Here is a 15,954-nt window from a genome sequence, read left to right as displayed (position 1 = left end):
CTCTATAGATTCAGCTAATTCAAAGAATGCCAAGCCAATGAGTTCCTCATTTCTCAGTGAGATAATATAGATATCCAGCAAATTTGTGACAGGTATATTTTGAAAAGAGTAGGATTCATCTTTTTATACTTTACAAGACACTGCAGGAAATTAGGATCATTGAAGGGAGCAGTGACCATTCCTTAAGATAAACACAAACAACAAAAATGCAGATTTCATGGAGGCTTCTTTCCTCATAACCAGTGAGCTTCAACTGTCCCATTAACATCCAAAGTTTGAAGGCATATGGCCATCCATCATGCATAGTGTAGCATTTAAGGTGCTATCACACTCTACAAGGATATTATGCATACCTTTCAATATTTATCTTTGGGTGAATTTTCAATTTAGTTGTTACATGTTACTTATATATCCTTTGTGATCTTAAAATATTCAATAATAAGCAAGTAAAAATCAAAAGAATCATCATAAATCTAACTTCTTTATTTAATTTTACTTAATACAAATTCTAGTCAAGGTGATTAAGATTATTATGCTGACTTATAACCACACTGAAGACACAAAATATTGTTACAAACAGTTTGGAAGAGTAAGTGTTTCATATGGAACTGGTATAATGGTTACTTCATCTGTTAGTTGAACTGGATGTTTAGAGACAGCTTCTTCTTTGCTGAAGAACATCAAAGCATATCCCACAGCTGAAAAGGAAAAATATTTAATTTTACCTTATCAAAATTTCAACATTGTACATTGTAAGATTTAATTAGAGTCACTATGCTCCCATTATGATTCTTTATTTATTACAATTCTCAATTTAGCTATAAAGACTCTGAAGACACAGACTTTGAAAAATATTAAAATTATATTACTTATGCAGCTCTGAAACACACAGTTGGTGTGAATATGTCTTATAGAAACTATGAAAAAACTTTCACAGAATAAATGAAGAAAAGTGTACCCTATTTAGCTCTTCTCATTATAAAGCCATACAATAGTAAATATAATATATGAACTTAGTATTCCTATTTTTTTCATTTCTAAGTTTAAGTCCAAGGGATATCCAGTTCAATCTGTACTTTGATCCATTCCTCATCAGTAACCCTGAATACAGGTTAATCAAAAAGATATAAGATGGATCTATATCATAGTGAAAACTATCAAACATATTGTTGGTATGAATATGTTTTGTATTATATGCTATATAAAATTACAGGGTTATAATTACTTACAAATAGTTTCTTTTAAACTCATACAACACCTCCACCTTATGTGATAAACGTTAAAGACCTTGTTAAAACTTCATTGTTTTTTTTTTTTCTTCATAAAACCAAAACAAGCCATGTTATATTACATTACTTGCCATATGGGCATTGGTCTTGAGTAGTAAAACAAGATTTTTGAGAGACTAGGCTTCACCTTCTTATACTTTACAAGACATTGCAGGAAATTATGATCACTGCAAGGAGCAATGAACTATGCCTTAAAATAGACACAAAAACAAAGATGCAGTTATTAAGAGTATAAATATGAAATGTTGATTTTAAGTATTCATTAAATTTGAAACAGAGATCATTTTTAATATAAACACTCAAATCAACTAACAGCAAAAATACAGTGCAAACAAACACATCTATATTCTAACTAAAATTCACAAGCTAGAATATACACTTTCCGTCTTACAATCAACTAAAGGACACTTATTAACCCACAAAATATAATGATCAGCTCTCCAGGAAAGCACCCAAATGACAAGTTCCACAGCATAATAAAACTTGCAACTGTTTGTATCAGCTCCAACTGCTTATAAAATGAACAGGGATTGAAATAGCTGGGAAAGGTGACAAACTACCATTCCTACACTTATTACCAAAACACATAGCTCATGTAGCACTAAAATATACAAAAATAAAAAATTCCACACACATTGTTTTATATCTTAACTATAAATCAAACCACCCCAAAAGTTTACATATTTACAAACACACAGTCATATTACCTAAGTCAAAAGTTTTGATATATAGAGGCGATGTAAGCAGTATGAGGTCATATTCAAAAGTATTCATAAGACACAATATGATGTAACCACAGTTTGTTTAAAGGCCCAATGGAGAGTAAAAATACTATTCACAGCATACATTAAACAAAAAAATACCAACAAAAATTAGATTTAAGAATCGTAACAGATAAACAAGACTCAGTATTATTGATTTAAATCCTATAGCCTGTTACATCAGAAGGAGAAAAGATACAACAGACTGAAATGAAACTAAAATAATTAGATAAGAATCATACATAAAATAAAGCAAAGGCAAATAAAAAAAGGCATTCACCTAACTAATGACACACTGTGGTAATCAAGCGTAAGAGTTTATAAAATCTGGATACTTCCTTCTTATATGCTTTCAAAATATTTATTAACCTCAACCACAGAAAGAGTCCTTCTCAGGAATTTCCTGACAAAGCTAAAATGTTTAATGAAAATAGTTAGTAACTAGTATCTATTTAAACAAATTAATAATTAGAGCTTAAGTGACTGTATATGCCACTAACTATGACCACAAAATCCAAAACATTTTATAAATAAATCATTTTAATTACTTGGCTTGATATGGTACAATACAAGGTAAAATAACTTATACCTGTTAAAACTTCAAAAATGATCTTATAAATTTTTTATCAAAGTACACTTACGATAATCAATGTAGAAACACTGACAGTCATCTTTCATGTAAAAATCCAGTTTAGTGTTGTTATAAAAAGTTTTGGTATCTTTAGTGATATCATCTTCTACATCCAAGCTTCCAGATATGCATATAATATTTTCATTTGGTCCTGCTGTACACATCAAAACCAAACTGATGTTATTGCAAAAACAATTTATGACATAAAACTTAAAAGACAGTAACAAAGATAATCTTTCAAATGTCATCCTGCCAGAACATTGGCACATTAAATTTAAAACAAGTCAGTAAAATGATATTCAATTATTAAATTATTTTGGACTAACATAAAAAAGTCTCACAGGTTTTTGTGAATGGAATGGAACTTTTTGATAATTACTGTTTGATATCTCAAATGTTTGATCTGTCTAAAACAATTTTAACTTATATATTATATGATACAATATACATTTTTAAAACAATTACAGGTTTATTATTGAAGAAGAATCTGTAGTAATATAATCTTATAGCTTTTAAAAACAAAAAAACTTGAATCACAAATATTATAACCTATCTTCCAGGAACTAAAAATTTTTTTACTTTTATTAATTCTTGCAGTTGAACAGTAACCATGTGTTTACTTATTATTTGAACCTTAAAACATTGTCAAAATACTTTGCATTTTCATCATATATTAGTTAATGTCATATTAAGTTTGTTCAACATATATCATGCTGAAACAATAATAAGATAAATATTTTTATTATTTTCTTGAAACAATGTAATAATATAACTATTCATCCAATACAAAAGTAACAAAAAATTTAACATACCTTCACTGACATTTGAGCTTTTCCATAATAATACTGTTTGTGCTGTGAGATAGAAACAAAATAATTATATATTTTTAAATGTATACATTATTCTAGACATAAATATTTACAGAACATTTTATAAGCATTAATGAGTTAATATACAAAGTAATCTTAATGCATACATTTCTGCAACTAATCAACATAAAAATATTCCATTAATTAAATCACAGTATTAGTTTACAAAATAACAGTACAGAAGCTTCATTTCAAACGAGTATACTTAAGATTTTATTCCAACTTACACTGATACAAAAAAATTTGATATCTGAAATAAATATTTTGCTATTAAAACTATTTTAATTTCCATTTGTACCAACCATCAACTTTTATCTTCAGGCTGTAGTCATTAGCACCCACAGACTCTAAAAATGAATAAAAATTGAAGGCCATTGAAAGATAAAATCTGAAGAAAAAAATGATTAAAGTACAAATAAAATTACTTTGAGGTGACTTAAAAAGATGTTCTGTGAAAGGAAATGAAAAAAAAAATCAAGTGACAGTATAAAATTAACTATGACACCAGCTAGTATATATAAGAAACAAATTTAAAAATATTATAATGCTTTTTTGCATTTTTTCATATTACTAAATAATTTCCATACTAACTACCTTTAACTCCTTTGTTTCTCTCTCACGAAACATAATAATATTATTGGCAGTAAAGTAAAAATAAAATTTGCACAGCATAGTTTTTAAAAAATATGCATGCCTATGCACACGTGCATGCATATATATATATTTGTGTGTGTACGTACATGTAGATGAGATTGTTTTACTAAATTACATGGACTACTCCATACACTACAAAGTATGATGCAACAGTATAAAATTCATTCACCATATTACTCATTCTTCAGAGATTTTTCTATGTGTACAGTCCACTGACTCAAGGTAAATTAATATACACATCATTATTAATCATATTATGAAAATAAAGCTGATTGACCACAACTGAAAGTCACTTGAACTATCATAGTAGATTTGCATGTATACAATAGAAACACAGCTATAAAACTAATAATCAACAAAAGTACACAAGTCATAAAGTGGGTAATTATACAATGTACCATGGCTTTTCAGGTGTAAACAGAAGTAAGACCCAAATTGTTTTAGAGATACATCATTTATCCAGTTTAACCTCAATTTCACTGGCCTCACACAATCAGCTAACAAAAATAATAATAATAAGATGGTAAGAAAGAAAATAATTAGAGATTGACAGGAGAGAGAGCAAAACTGTTCTTGAAGATGGTATTCCAGCTCCCAAAAGTAATGTTTGGACATAAACACCAAAATGCTAAGATACTACCATACTACTCAACATTTTTGCTGTTAGTATAGTTCCCATCCTCCATCCTTCAGTGCTACCATCTGGACCTTCTGTGGTTTTAAAGAAATCCACACAGTAGCAAGTCTTATACAGGAATAGTAATACAATTGTATTAGTCCACCTATATAAGATTTTAAAATTTCCAATTAAGTATTTTATTACTTTCCCACCCACTATTATGTCGTATAAATTACTTTTCAGTGTGTGTGAAACTTTACGCTATTATTTTCAAATTTAGGTAAAAATTCCTAATTTGTATTACAGAATAATTTTCAATATTTGCTTAAAAATTTTTCATCAAATCCTTTGGAAATTAATTGTTTCATCAATATATTTATATTAGATATTAAAACTTCTACATTGCTATAAATTTTACAATACCTATGAAATTGTTAATGTATAATATTATGTATGGCAATTTCTTGAAACATTACCATATACTTGAAATGTGAAATCATTTCTTTTTTCAAACATGTTACTATAATTTCCTTTTTATATCAATATCTAAATCTAAATAAAGTACATCAGTGTTTGATAATACATGATGACAATATTCATCCTGTACTCATTCATTTTTTCTTCTGGCTATAAATGTTCTAAAACATGATAGCAAGCAATGTCTCACATGGCCTTGCCTTAATTATTTTTATTTGATTACATATAGAATTATTCATTTTGTAAAATAAAAATATGTAAATTATTTACTAACATGTGGTAAATGTAATATGCAATACATGGAACAAATTTCTAATCCTTCACTTGCTTGCATAAATCTGTACAGATCTCAAACTCTTTGGGAGATTCTTTTTATAAACACATTATTACTGGAAATTTGAATAAAATAAAAAATAATTATTTATGAAAAATCCTGGAAAAAGTGCTAAATATAAAAGAGCTATAAATATGTAAAAAAAGACATTTTAAAGTATATAAAGAAAAACACAGATAGTTATATTTTAAAACTTAATTTTGCTAAAATTATTCTCCAAATTGGTTTTTAGAATAGAGATATTATATGATTAATAGAGTGAAATAAATTAACTTTTATTAATTTAAAAAATATCCAATATATTTAACTTTTTTCAATTTAAAACTAAAATGTGTAAAATACAGTAGAAACATATTACTGCACCTGCAATTTTGGCTTTATCTACAAATACTTTTGTGCATAAATCATAATCAATATGGTAAACACTATAAAAACTTTACAAATTAGATAATAAGTCTAAAAAGCATCTTATTAACAAGTTAGTGAAAAGTGCAAAACATTTGACATTGTATCAAAACCATATTCAGAATTACTATATCTATATACAATACATAAATCTCCAATTAAATTGGTTTTATTTCAACTTCAGTTAAAACTATACTAACATAATCTGCAGTTTTATTGAGTAAATTACTGAATAATTAACTTGTTAAAATATAACAAAATATGGATATGAAAAGTAATTTCTGCACAATTAAAAATAATGAACCTGTTTTAAAAATCCTAGAAAATTTAAATAAAACACAATCCAAACATAGAATTTCACTACATTATTTACACTGCCCCTTTTCATTATTTGGCATTAGTGGCAAGTTCTTTAATAGATAAACTTAATTTGATCTACCAAAGGGAAGAGCCTGGAATTGTAGCATATGACCCTTGTACACAAATCTCAGAAGGTTCTGCTATGGGAATATGAGATAAGTGTCGGTAACAATGAAGTTAGTCATCCAGAGTCTTGGTACAAGGTGCCATTCTATGGTGAGAAAATATTTCACAGTAAAGTGAAGAGGCTCAAACAATTGTACCATGAATAAAATTCTAGAAGAATGGTACTGACCCTCTCTATTGCCTTTTTGACTAACAACTCTCTTATAGCTTGAGAATAGAGTTTCATTTGCCTTGGATCTATTGGAGTTGTAAAGGCAACAGGTTGACCAGACAATGGTGGAGGTGATGTAAACTGGATGATCAACCCTGCAGTCAAAACCTGAAGAACCCATAAATCCCTGGTCAAAGATCTCCAAACATTCAGGAAAATATGTAATCTTGCACCCACTGCTCTCCCACCCCTGAGATAGACACCAATGCAGTTGTTGCTTGTCTGCTTGAGCCAAATATTCTCAAGAATATGAATGGAACCTATTGTGGGAACCAACAGATCTGGAAACTGAAGACGAGGGGGTCAGGAAATGCTGCAAGCTGATATTCCTAAATTAGAGCCAGAAAGACAAGAAGCTAAGGACAATGAAGAAAAATGTAAACAGGCAGTATCAATTCAAGATTCTGACATCTCTGGAACTCCAGCAAGTAACAATAATGGGTTAATCAGACATCATAAAACAGAAATTAGCTGTCTTATGGGGTGAAGTGTGGCTGAGAATATTTAATTTGGCCCAATAAGATAAGAAATTCATTACTTAAATAAATCAGTCCCATAGTCAATGGGTTTACTGATGGTAAACCTTGCAGTAAGTTAGTCAACATTGGTTTTACATCTGCAATAACTCATTCCAATTTGGTAGTGAAAGGTGAGAAACTGCCTCCAACAATGTTGAAAATTACCTTTATTGTAAAAAGATTCTATATACTTTTTGAGTGTGGTAACTGACATTAAGAAAGAGTGCATGTTGAGAACTGACTTCGTGCACAGACATGGATAGAGGGTAATGCTATCTTTAAACAGCTTCAAAATTTTTGTATTCCAAAGCACTCTATCAGCTCTGCAGCTTTCTAATTGCTGAGTACTAAGATGTTATAAACACATGAGAGAGAGTAAGAAAGTACTTATAATGGATTAAGTGTAAGGAATCTGTAGAAAGTTGGTGTAGAATATGCGAGTGAAACAGCCAATGAAAGAAACTGTATAGGTATCTAAAGCAGTACTGTGTTAGAGCATAGTTTTAGAGAGTTGCTATGAATATGCTTGGCCCTTCACTAAATGGACAGAAGCATATGTTGTTCCTAACAAGGACTTCACTCAGGTCAGGGATGAAACTGTGAATTAATCTTGTTTGCATAAATGTGTTAGATTCTTGGAAACAAGACCAGACAACAACCAGTTATCTATTTTCTGACAGAATGGCAGAGAAATTACACTCAACACTTTTAAATCAATTACCCAATTATGTGGGTGAACACTGAAAAAAAAAGCGACCAAGATTTTCTACTCCTACTTATGAGTTATTTAACAACAGTACATGAAGCTACAGCAACATACAATCATCACTGATGTTTGGGAGGACTGAATTTCATTAGGTGATTTGGGGTAGCTGTACAATTTGTGCTACAACAAATGATAAACTCCAAAGTTACACAGATGTTTGGAAAGACCATATGTTATCCTACAGAAAAACAAATATTTTGGCTTTCTGGAATTAAGAGAGACAGACAGTCCAAGGAAAAGATGAGCCACTATGATTGTCTTTGAAATTAGATTGGTGAGAGAATGGGCAACTGAGTAATTTCAGGGAGGAATTTGCTTGTGGAAAGCTAACCTGCTAAAGACACCAGATTCCTATTGAGACCAGTTCCATGGAACCATCAAGGATGAAGCCACTGGTGGATTCACTCATTTACCCAGTGACAGAACAATAGGGTATGAAAAATTATCCAATCTGCATACCACAACCCTTGGATATTAAAAGATAATTTAATGTAATTTTTTATGTGTGTCAGGATTGTTCAAGATAATTCAAAATACAGGAATGGGACAGTGTTTCAAGCTATATTTTTAATATTATAGTTTGTTTGCTAGAGGGTACTACTAAGCATAATGATATGATAATTGAAAAGCTTCTTCTGATGTTGAGACAAGGGCACAGTACCTATATGTATACAAGAAGGCATCTAGTGAATTAAATTATTATTCAGGTTTATGAGTTTAGTGTAAAAAACGTTGTTTACAGTATAGTGTTGGCAAAAAAATTGTGTAAGTAAGTTTATTCAGTAGTTAGGTGTAATTACCATTAAGGTCAGAATTTCTGTTGAAACTTTTTTTGTGTAGTTGCTTAGGCTAACAACTACAAATGTTAAGAAAGAAATAAACTAATATGTTATGTTTAAGTAGATATAAGTAGGGATTTTACATGATTTTAAAAAGATAATCCAAAAGAATCTCCAAAATGAAAGAGCATGTTACAATAGTAAGTTGTGCTTCTGATGACCAAAATCAATAAAGTATTTACAAATTTACAAACCAATGCATAGCTTATAACAAAGTAATGAAATGTCAATCACCTAAATACACTACTTTTTCATATTTTTATATAAGCAACATCAACTAACTGAAACTATGGTGTTGTAATGGATGCCCTTGTTAAGTTTAGAATTGAAATAAAATAATCTTCCCACATATCACAGTGTTAGGGTTACTTTCTTTTTTATCTATTAATTGACGTTAATAAAATTTCTATAATAATATTCTTATCATTTTTATAACAACTAGCAACTGCTAATTTACAATGGGATTTTTCTATTTATTTAATAAGAAGATAATAAAAAATGTCACATGTTACTTATGGGTAACTTTAATTTTTGGGAAATACCAATGCTTCTTTTTTTCTGGTACAGAATCTGATATTATAATAATAACAGCAGGACATCAGAATCATTCACAACAAATTCGAGTTGTACATAAAAATCAAACGAAGTTACAAAAAAATAAATATAAAAGGTTTGGGTATATTAATTAAGTAAATTATAAGAACTAACACCTACTTAAAACTTGAAATATAAGAGACTTACTAGTGTACAGAAAAAATACAAGAGAATCAAACCAAAGTATTGATAAATAGTACGTATCTTACTCTCTCAGTCTATATTTTATGACTACAAAATACTTAAACTTTTTTAGATCTTCCAAATTATAATCAGATTTATTCTGACTTTTGTGTAAGTAGAATTTGAGTCTTGGTAAGTCAAGACTAGCTTGTGAAGTAAAGTCTGTGTGTTTCAAGCCTCATAACTATTGCTTATATTGATCATATCCTCTTAACTATATTTTCAATTTATTTAGCAGCTGCATTTGTTTTACGTTTTCTGCCCTAAGTTAAGCACACTTTATCTACCTCTATATCTTAATTTCTACCATACAACAACCAGCTTTCAGTTTTCAACTTGTCATCAGAAAATAGTGTCTTGTTTTCATTCATACCTAATCACCTTGTCTCTTTCATTTCATTTGTTGCAAATGAATACAACAGTATTTCCACATATTAGATCCTCAAACCTATAATTCTAGTGGAGTTTGAGTCCCTGTACTTAACTGTGAGATTACCACACTGGCAGCCCCAAAACATACCTCTTTTGTTTAATTTTCTTTGACATATCAAACCTTAAATATAATTCTCATACATTTTCTGCACTTGTTGACAAATTTGTAACATTATTTAAAACAGAGACAGTCATTTGAATATTTTAGTTTTATGTGTTTTGCCTTTTATATTAAAAATGTGTTTCATAGAAACTGATATCTTAAAAAACTGCACACAAACTTAAGAGAAAAGGTATTTTATTTGGGACAACCAAATCAGAAATTTGACTACTACTATTGTTTGTACATATGAAAGCATGCTTTCTGAAAAGCCTACAATGATTAAATCAATTTGATAAATTAAAAATTATATATAACAAATCAAATTTATGTTTAAAATGCAAACAAAGAAACAAACATTATCAAGAGTAGTAATTCAAATACTAATTAGTTTCAAAATTTTGTAAAAGATTTTTCAGCATAACTTGTTGTTACATGCATGTTTAAAACAATACTTAATACTTTTAGGAGTAATATACACTTTTAATGACAAATATTATAGCTCCAAACATTTATAGTGCTCAGAATAAAAAGAAATAAGTGGATTAGTACAACATTTAGCACTACAAGAGTTATTTTATCATTTGATACTTTTAATAACTGACTATATTATAATTGTTTTTAAAATGCTAAGTGTATTAAATTTGAAGTGATTTCTTCAAAGTCATTATTTATAGCAAAAGTTAAATATTAATCTAAAATAAACAGAAGAAATAACAAAACCCTTAAATGTAAAGTATTATTTCATTTTTAACGTCTAACACATACATATACCATAAACTTTATATTAATATAATTATTATTGTAATCAATACACATTATAAAGATTAATACTAAATCAGTTAACTTACCCTCTCTGTCAATTTCATCAACATAAACCAGTAAAACTGAAAACCATAAATGTAAAATATATTTTACCACAGAAAAACTAAAGTTTTAAAATAATTTTTTAAAAGTATGTTGTAGATAATTTATACGTACGTATGTACATGAAATGACACAACCAATTGTACAGTAACTGGAATTGTAAATGTAGGTGTATGAAACAGACTGCATCTCTTTTTCGTTTTTTTAAAAATTCATTATATTTTCAATAAAAGTTTAACAAGCTGTAACAATATTCAAGAAATAATTCATAATTATTAAAAATATAAGATTAAAAACTCAAGTACAATGTTAACTTACTTATTGCACAATAAAATTTTATTTATTAATTAAAATTAAACATTAAAAAATGTAGGTATCAATCTCTCTCGTCTCATGTAATGTGACTTGTATATAACTAAATTTGAAATTCACGCACTAAATAATTCTGTAATTAAACCTTTTGTGTGGTTAAGGTATGTGGATGACATGCTTTTGGTGGGGAAGAATAGCAATAATACATTAATGAAGTTTAAATAACATCTTAATCTAGTTATTTTACATTGGAAACTGAAAAATAAAAAAGGTCAATTAAATTTCCTTTATATGAAAATCAAATGGGATAATGCATTTCTCACAGTTTTGTATTATAGAAACTGTTTTTGGATGCCTTTCCACTATGAAACAAATAATGTTATCTGTGGCCACAGAAATTATCTGCATTTTCCATGTTTGTATTTAAAGCTCTGAAAATCTTTATTAATTAAGATTGGAATTAGTTTCTTTAAAACATATAGCAAGGAGCAGAGGTTATGATCTTGAGAACAAAAGAAAACCTATACAAAAACAATAAAATGATAATTGGGATACAATCTATAAATCCATAGTTAGTTCACATTAAGATCCTATGATATTTTGGGATAAGCTTAAATCAATCACTAACAATCATCCTTATAACAGTGTAAGCAACATTAACACAAATATAATTACAAAATAGCTTCAACTGTTAGTAAACAAGTGGAGCTATTTGCCCATTACTTTGAAAACATATTTGTAACACCTAATTTAGCATCATTTGACTCATCACAAGTTTAGTCACAAAAATGACCAAGTTGTTAACAATCCTGCTATTTTCATGTCAAGGTTCCTGATTTCTGTTCAGCAAGCTAATGATTCTCATAATACATTGACACATCCTACATCACTCATAGAAATAAAACAAAATTTAAAGAAGGTCATACATAAGGCACCAGGCACATAATCTTTAAACACTTCTCTGACCTGACTGTAGAACACACAGTTGTAATTTATAACTTATCATTACTATCATGATATTATCCTAGTATATGGAAATCAGTAGAGCAATACTTAAGAATGATAATGAACAAAGAAACCCTGGTAATTCTAGACCTATTAGCTTACTTAACACATGACGAAAATTAATAGAAAACCTATAACCAATAAACTTAATAGTTACCTTGAAGTAAAACAGATCTTGATGAATAATCAAAATGCTGATAAGAAAAACAAACAAACCTCAGGCTACTTACTCAAATTGACTGAATCAATCTATAGTATAAAGACTTCAACAGAAGACAAACAATTACAGCCACCTTTGTTGATGTTCAAAAAGCTTTAGACTCAGTTGGCATAATGTTTTAAAATATAAACTACACAATATTGACATTATAACCTTAATAGTATGACAGGTATCAAGCTTCCTCCCTCATTGTACTGCTAAAGTTAAGATTAACAAAGCAGTATTTCACTCATTCACATTAGTTACTGGAGTCCCACAACATACCCTTCCTCCATTTAAACTACACACTAGCCTCCCAATATGCAGATGACATTGTTATTTGGAGTACATCAAGTAATGTTCATACTGCCAATTCTAAAAGTTCAGGACTCATTTAATACAGTATCAAAATGATGTGTTGCCCTTAACCTTACCAAAACACAAATCATAACTTTCTACAAAAGAATAAACAAGTCCTGGGGAAAATTTACGAATGTAAAACTACAATTAAATAAATTTTTATAAACATATTAAGTTTCTAGGTCTAACACTTTCATCCAACTTATTCTGGTGTAAAACACTATAATGATATTATCTTGAGAACTAGTGCCAGAATTAATTACCTTAGATAATTTGGTATAATCAAACAAGATTGCTCCACCAAAATCATTGTCCTGATTTATAATTCTTTCATTAGACCCCTTTTTGGGTGTGATAACACTGTAACTTGTAACATGACAGATAACTGATATAACAAAAACATACGGAATCTCCAGAACAAAGCAATCAAAATAGGTCATAGACCCCCAACTGAATTCCACCAGATACATCTCTCACTAGTCAAACTACACCTCCTACAAGAAAGCTTCATTCAACAAACACAATAATTTGCCCAAATTGTCTTTCCTGGCCTTTTGGGCAAGATATAAGTCTGTTAGCATGATCAACAACATCACATCTTAAGTAAAGCTTACCTGCCATGACCAGACATGACCACACACACACACACACACACATAATAACCGAGTATCTCATTTTCAACTCTGAGCAACGGGCATGCATATTTTATCAGAACCTGTCTAGTAAAAGTGATTTTTTTGAAATACTCTACTTTCCCCTCAAACCAAAATTTCAGCTGTTGGATCTTTAGATCCAAGGCTTTGAGAAGAACCATTCAAAGCTTGCTTAATCATAATCATTAGTATTTAATTTATCCTTTAATTATTATTTTTATAGGTTAATCCATAATTTATGAGGACTTAATGTCATCCCATCTCAATTTTAGATAAGCTTTATTTTTCAAGTATGTTTATCTTTTAAAATGAAACCTAAAATTGTGTTTTGAAAACCAAATCAGTTCAACTATCACAAGCAGGATGTACTGCAGAATACATCTTCTTACTTGTACCTTTGTCACTGACAGCCTTCAATGCCTGATGTCACCACCACTTGTGTAAACAAATACATGTGCATGTCACATGATCTGTACTGACCATTCATGCATCATCACCATAGACACTCTGAGTTCAAGCTTTTTTCAAACTGTTCTTCCTTTCTTGGAATTTTTCTTAATGATCTTCAGTCATAGCTTTTCCTGGATGCTTGACTGACTACTCACATAAATAGAACTCTGGTCACTAATGCTAGAGTCATATCAGTCACTTCACATTAACTCTCATGGTATATAATAATCAGGCACTAGCTCAACTGTTAGTATGTATCCTATCTGTCAAGAAGATTATATGATCAATCTTTCCTTGTAAAATTAACAAACTGAGCTCCTGTGTGGGATTGAAGAGTAACAACTTTTCCTGAAGCTCTTTGTTATTTCTCAAGAGATATACTAAGCTTCTGTGTGGCATTGAAGAGTAAAAACTGTTTTTGAGAGCTCTTTGTTACCTATCAAGACTCTTTAGGACTTGGCAGGTATAACAACTTAAATTACTGCAATGTCAGTTCAGTTTCAGTTTAGATATTTAATTAAGGAGTATAATTATGATGTTAGAAAAACACATATATTCAAGGAGTCTTGACAGAAATGAAATAGAAACCCTATAACCACAGAACTTTTGAAAGGTGGACCTTTCTTTTTTAGGGGCAAACTGTGAGTGTCTGCCTTTAGCTATGACAGGTATAGTTAACAGAAGGTAGGTTGTGGGAAACTAGATATATATATAAATCATAAGAGTTAGCTTTGAGGATTTAGGTGTTTAATTTATTAGGTAGAATGGCCTACATGGATGAAAAGGTCCCTCGTTGTCCTTTAATGTTATACTAAATAATTCTCTTTTGAGTTTAAAAGATAAAACAGAGCAACTTCATAAATGTATTACTTATAAAATTCCTTAGTTTTGGTGATTAACTTTATATTGAACAAGTATGTAGAAACCTAAAATTTCAAATTAAATAACAAAAATATAAAGTAAATTAAGCTGTTTTAGCAGTATGTGCAGTAAAAGCATCTCTTGTTATAGACTGGAAAAATATGAAATTGATTAATTAGACTAAACTAAAGTGAGAACATAATATAACAGAATCAACACAAACCCAAAAAAAATCAATATTTTATTGAGGTGTTGTAGACCACCACCACCAAAACATGTAATCCTTTTAGGGATGCATCTGTTTTGAATAAATCTAGTCCATTGTGCAATAATTTAGCATTGTATGTATTTTTTTAATCTTTTATCCATGTACAAATAACATTTATTTATTGAAAATATGTTCATCAGAACCCTTTTCGTAAATTGTATTATGCAATTTTATCTTAAACTTTTATAGTTGCAAATTAAAAGATATGTAAAGAAGTTATATGTAATTCATTCAGATAAAATTTATCAAAATTGTAATAAAATATTTATTTTCCTTTTATGAGGCTTAAAATGTTATGACTAGGTTATAAAAGGATATTTGAGAGTCTGGTATAAGAACATAAAAGTAGTGGGTCAATAGATTTAGTCAATTTATATCAACTGATTTCAGAAATTAGTACTTTGAGTATATTGTGTTTGTTATATTTAAGCCCTACTCATCAAAGCAAACTGAAAATGACTATTACTAATGAGAAAACAAAACACAAATAACCTACTTTTGTATTTAATTTTCAAATCATGTTACTTATAACAATAAAAAATAAGAATGTCAGATCTTCTAAATTGAAAACTTTGTGTCTGTGTGTGTGTATAGATATTTAGGACATATACATATACACACACACCAATAAATAATTTATATTAACTTATCCCAAATGGAAGCATGTTGTTACTAATCATTTTTAAATACATTAAAATATTTAAAGTATAAGAAAAATGAATGAATGGATCTCTTCAATTATTCTAAAATACACAAATATAAGTTAAAAGTGTTTATAAAGAAATCAATTTTATAAAATTGGATAATTATA

General features: G+C 29.1%; 1 protein-coding gene across 6 annotated transcripts in view; it reads right to left on the bottom strand.

Annotated features, from left to right (window-relative positions):
- Window positions 1-468: 468 nt before the first annotated feature.
- Window positions 469-15,954, bottom strand: part of LOC143222571 (uncharacterized) — a 39,322-nt gene continuing 23,836 nt past the window's right edge. For 4 of the 6 annotated variants that reach the window (XM_076449237.1, XM_076449242.1, XM_076449236.1 and 1 more), the window contains 5 exons: window positions 11,020-11,055; window positions 3,853-3,897; window positions 3,494-3,535; window positions 2,692-2,835; window positions 469-698 (listed from right to left, as the gene is read on the bottom strand). In XM_076449237.1, coding sequence (XP_076305352.1) covers window positions 571-698; window positions 2,692-2,835; window positions 3,494-3,535; window positions 3,853-3,897; window positions 11,020-11,055 — 395 coding nt within the window. In that variant the 3' untranslated portion in view covers window positions 469-570. The remainder of the gene's footprint in view (window positions 699-2,691; window positions 2,836-3,493; window positions 3,536-3,852; window positions 3,898-11,019; window positions 11,056-15,954) is intronic. The other 2 variants (XM_076449238.1, XM_076449241.1) reach the window with 2 other exon arrangements.

Source organism: Tachypleus tridentatus, chromosome 8 (assembly GCF_004210375.1).
Source record: "Tachypleus tridentatus isolate NWPU-2018 chromosome 8, ASM421037v1, whole genome shotgun sequence".
NCBI classification, from domain to species: domain Eukaryota; kingdom Metazoa; phylum Arthropoda; class Merostomata; order Xiphosura; family Limulidae; genus Tachypleus; species Tachypleus tridentatus.
Note: the sequence above shows the minus strand (reverse complement) of the source record. Positions and strands in the feature narration are given on the sequence as shown.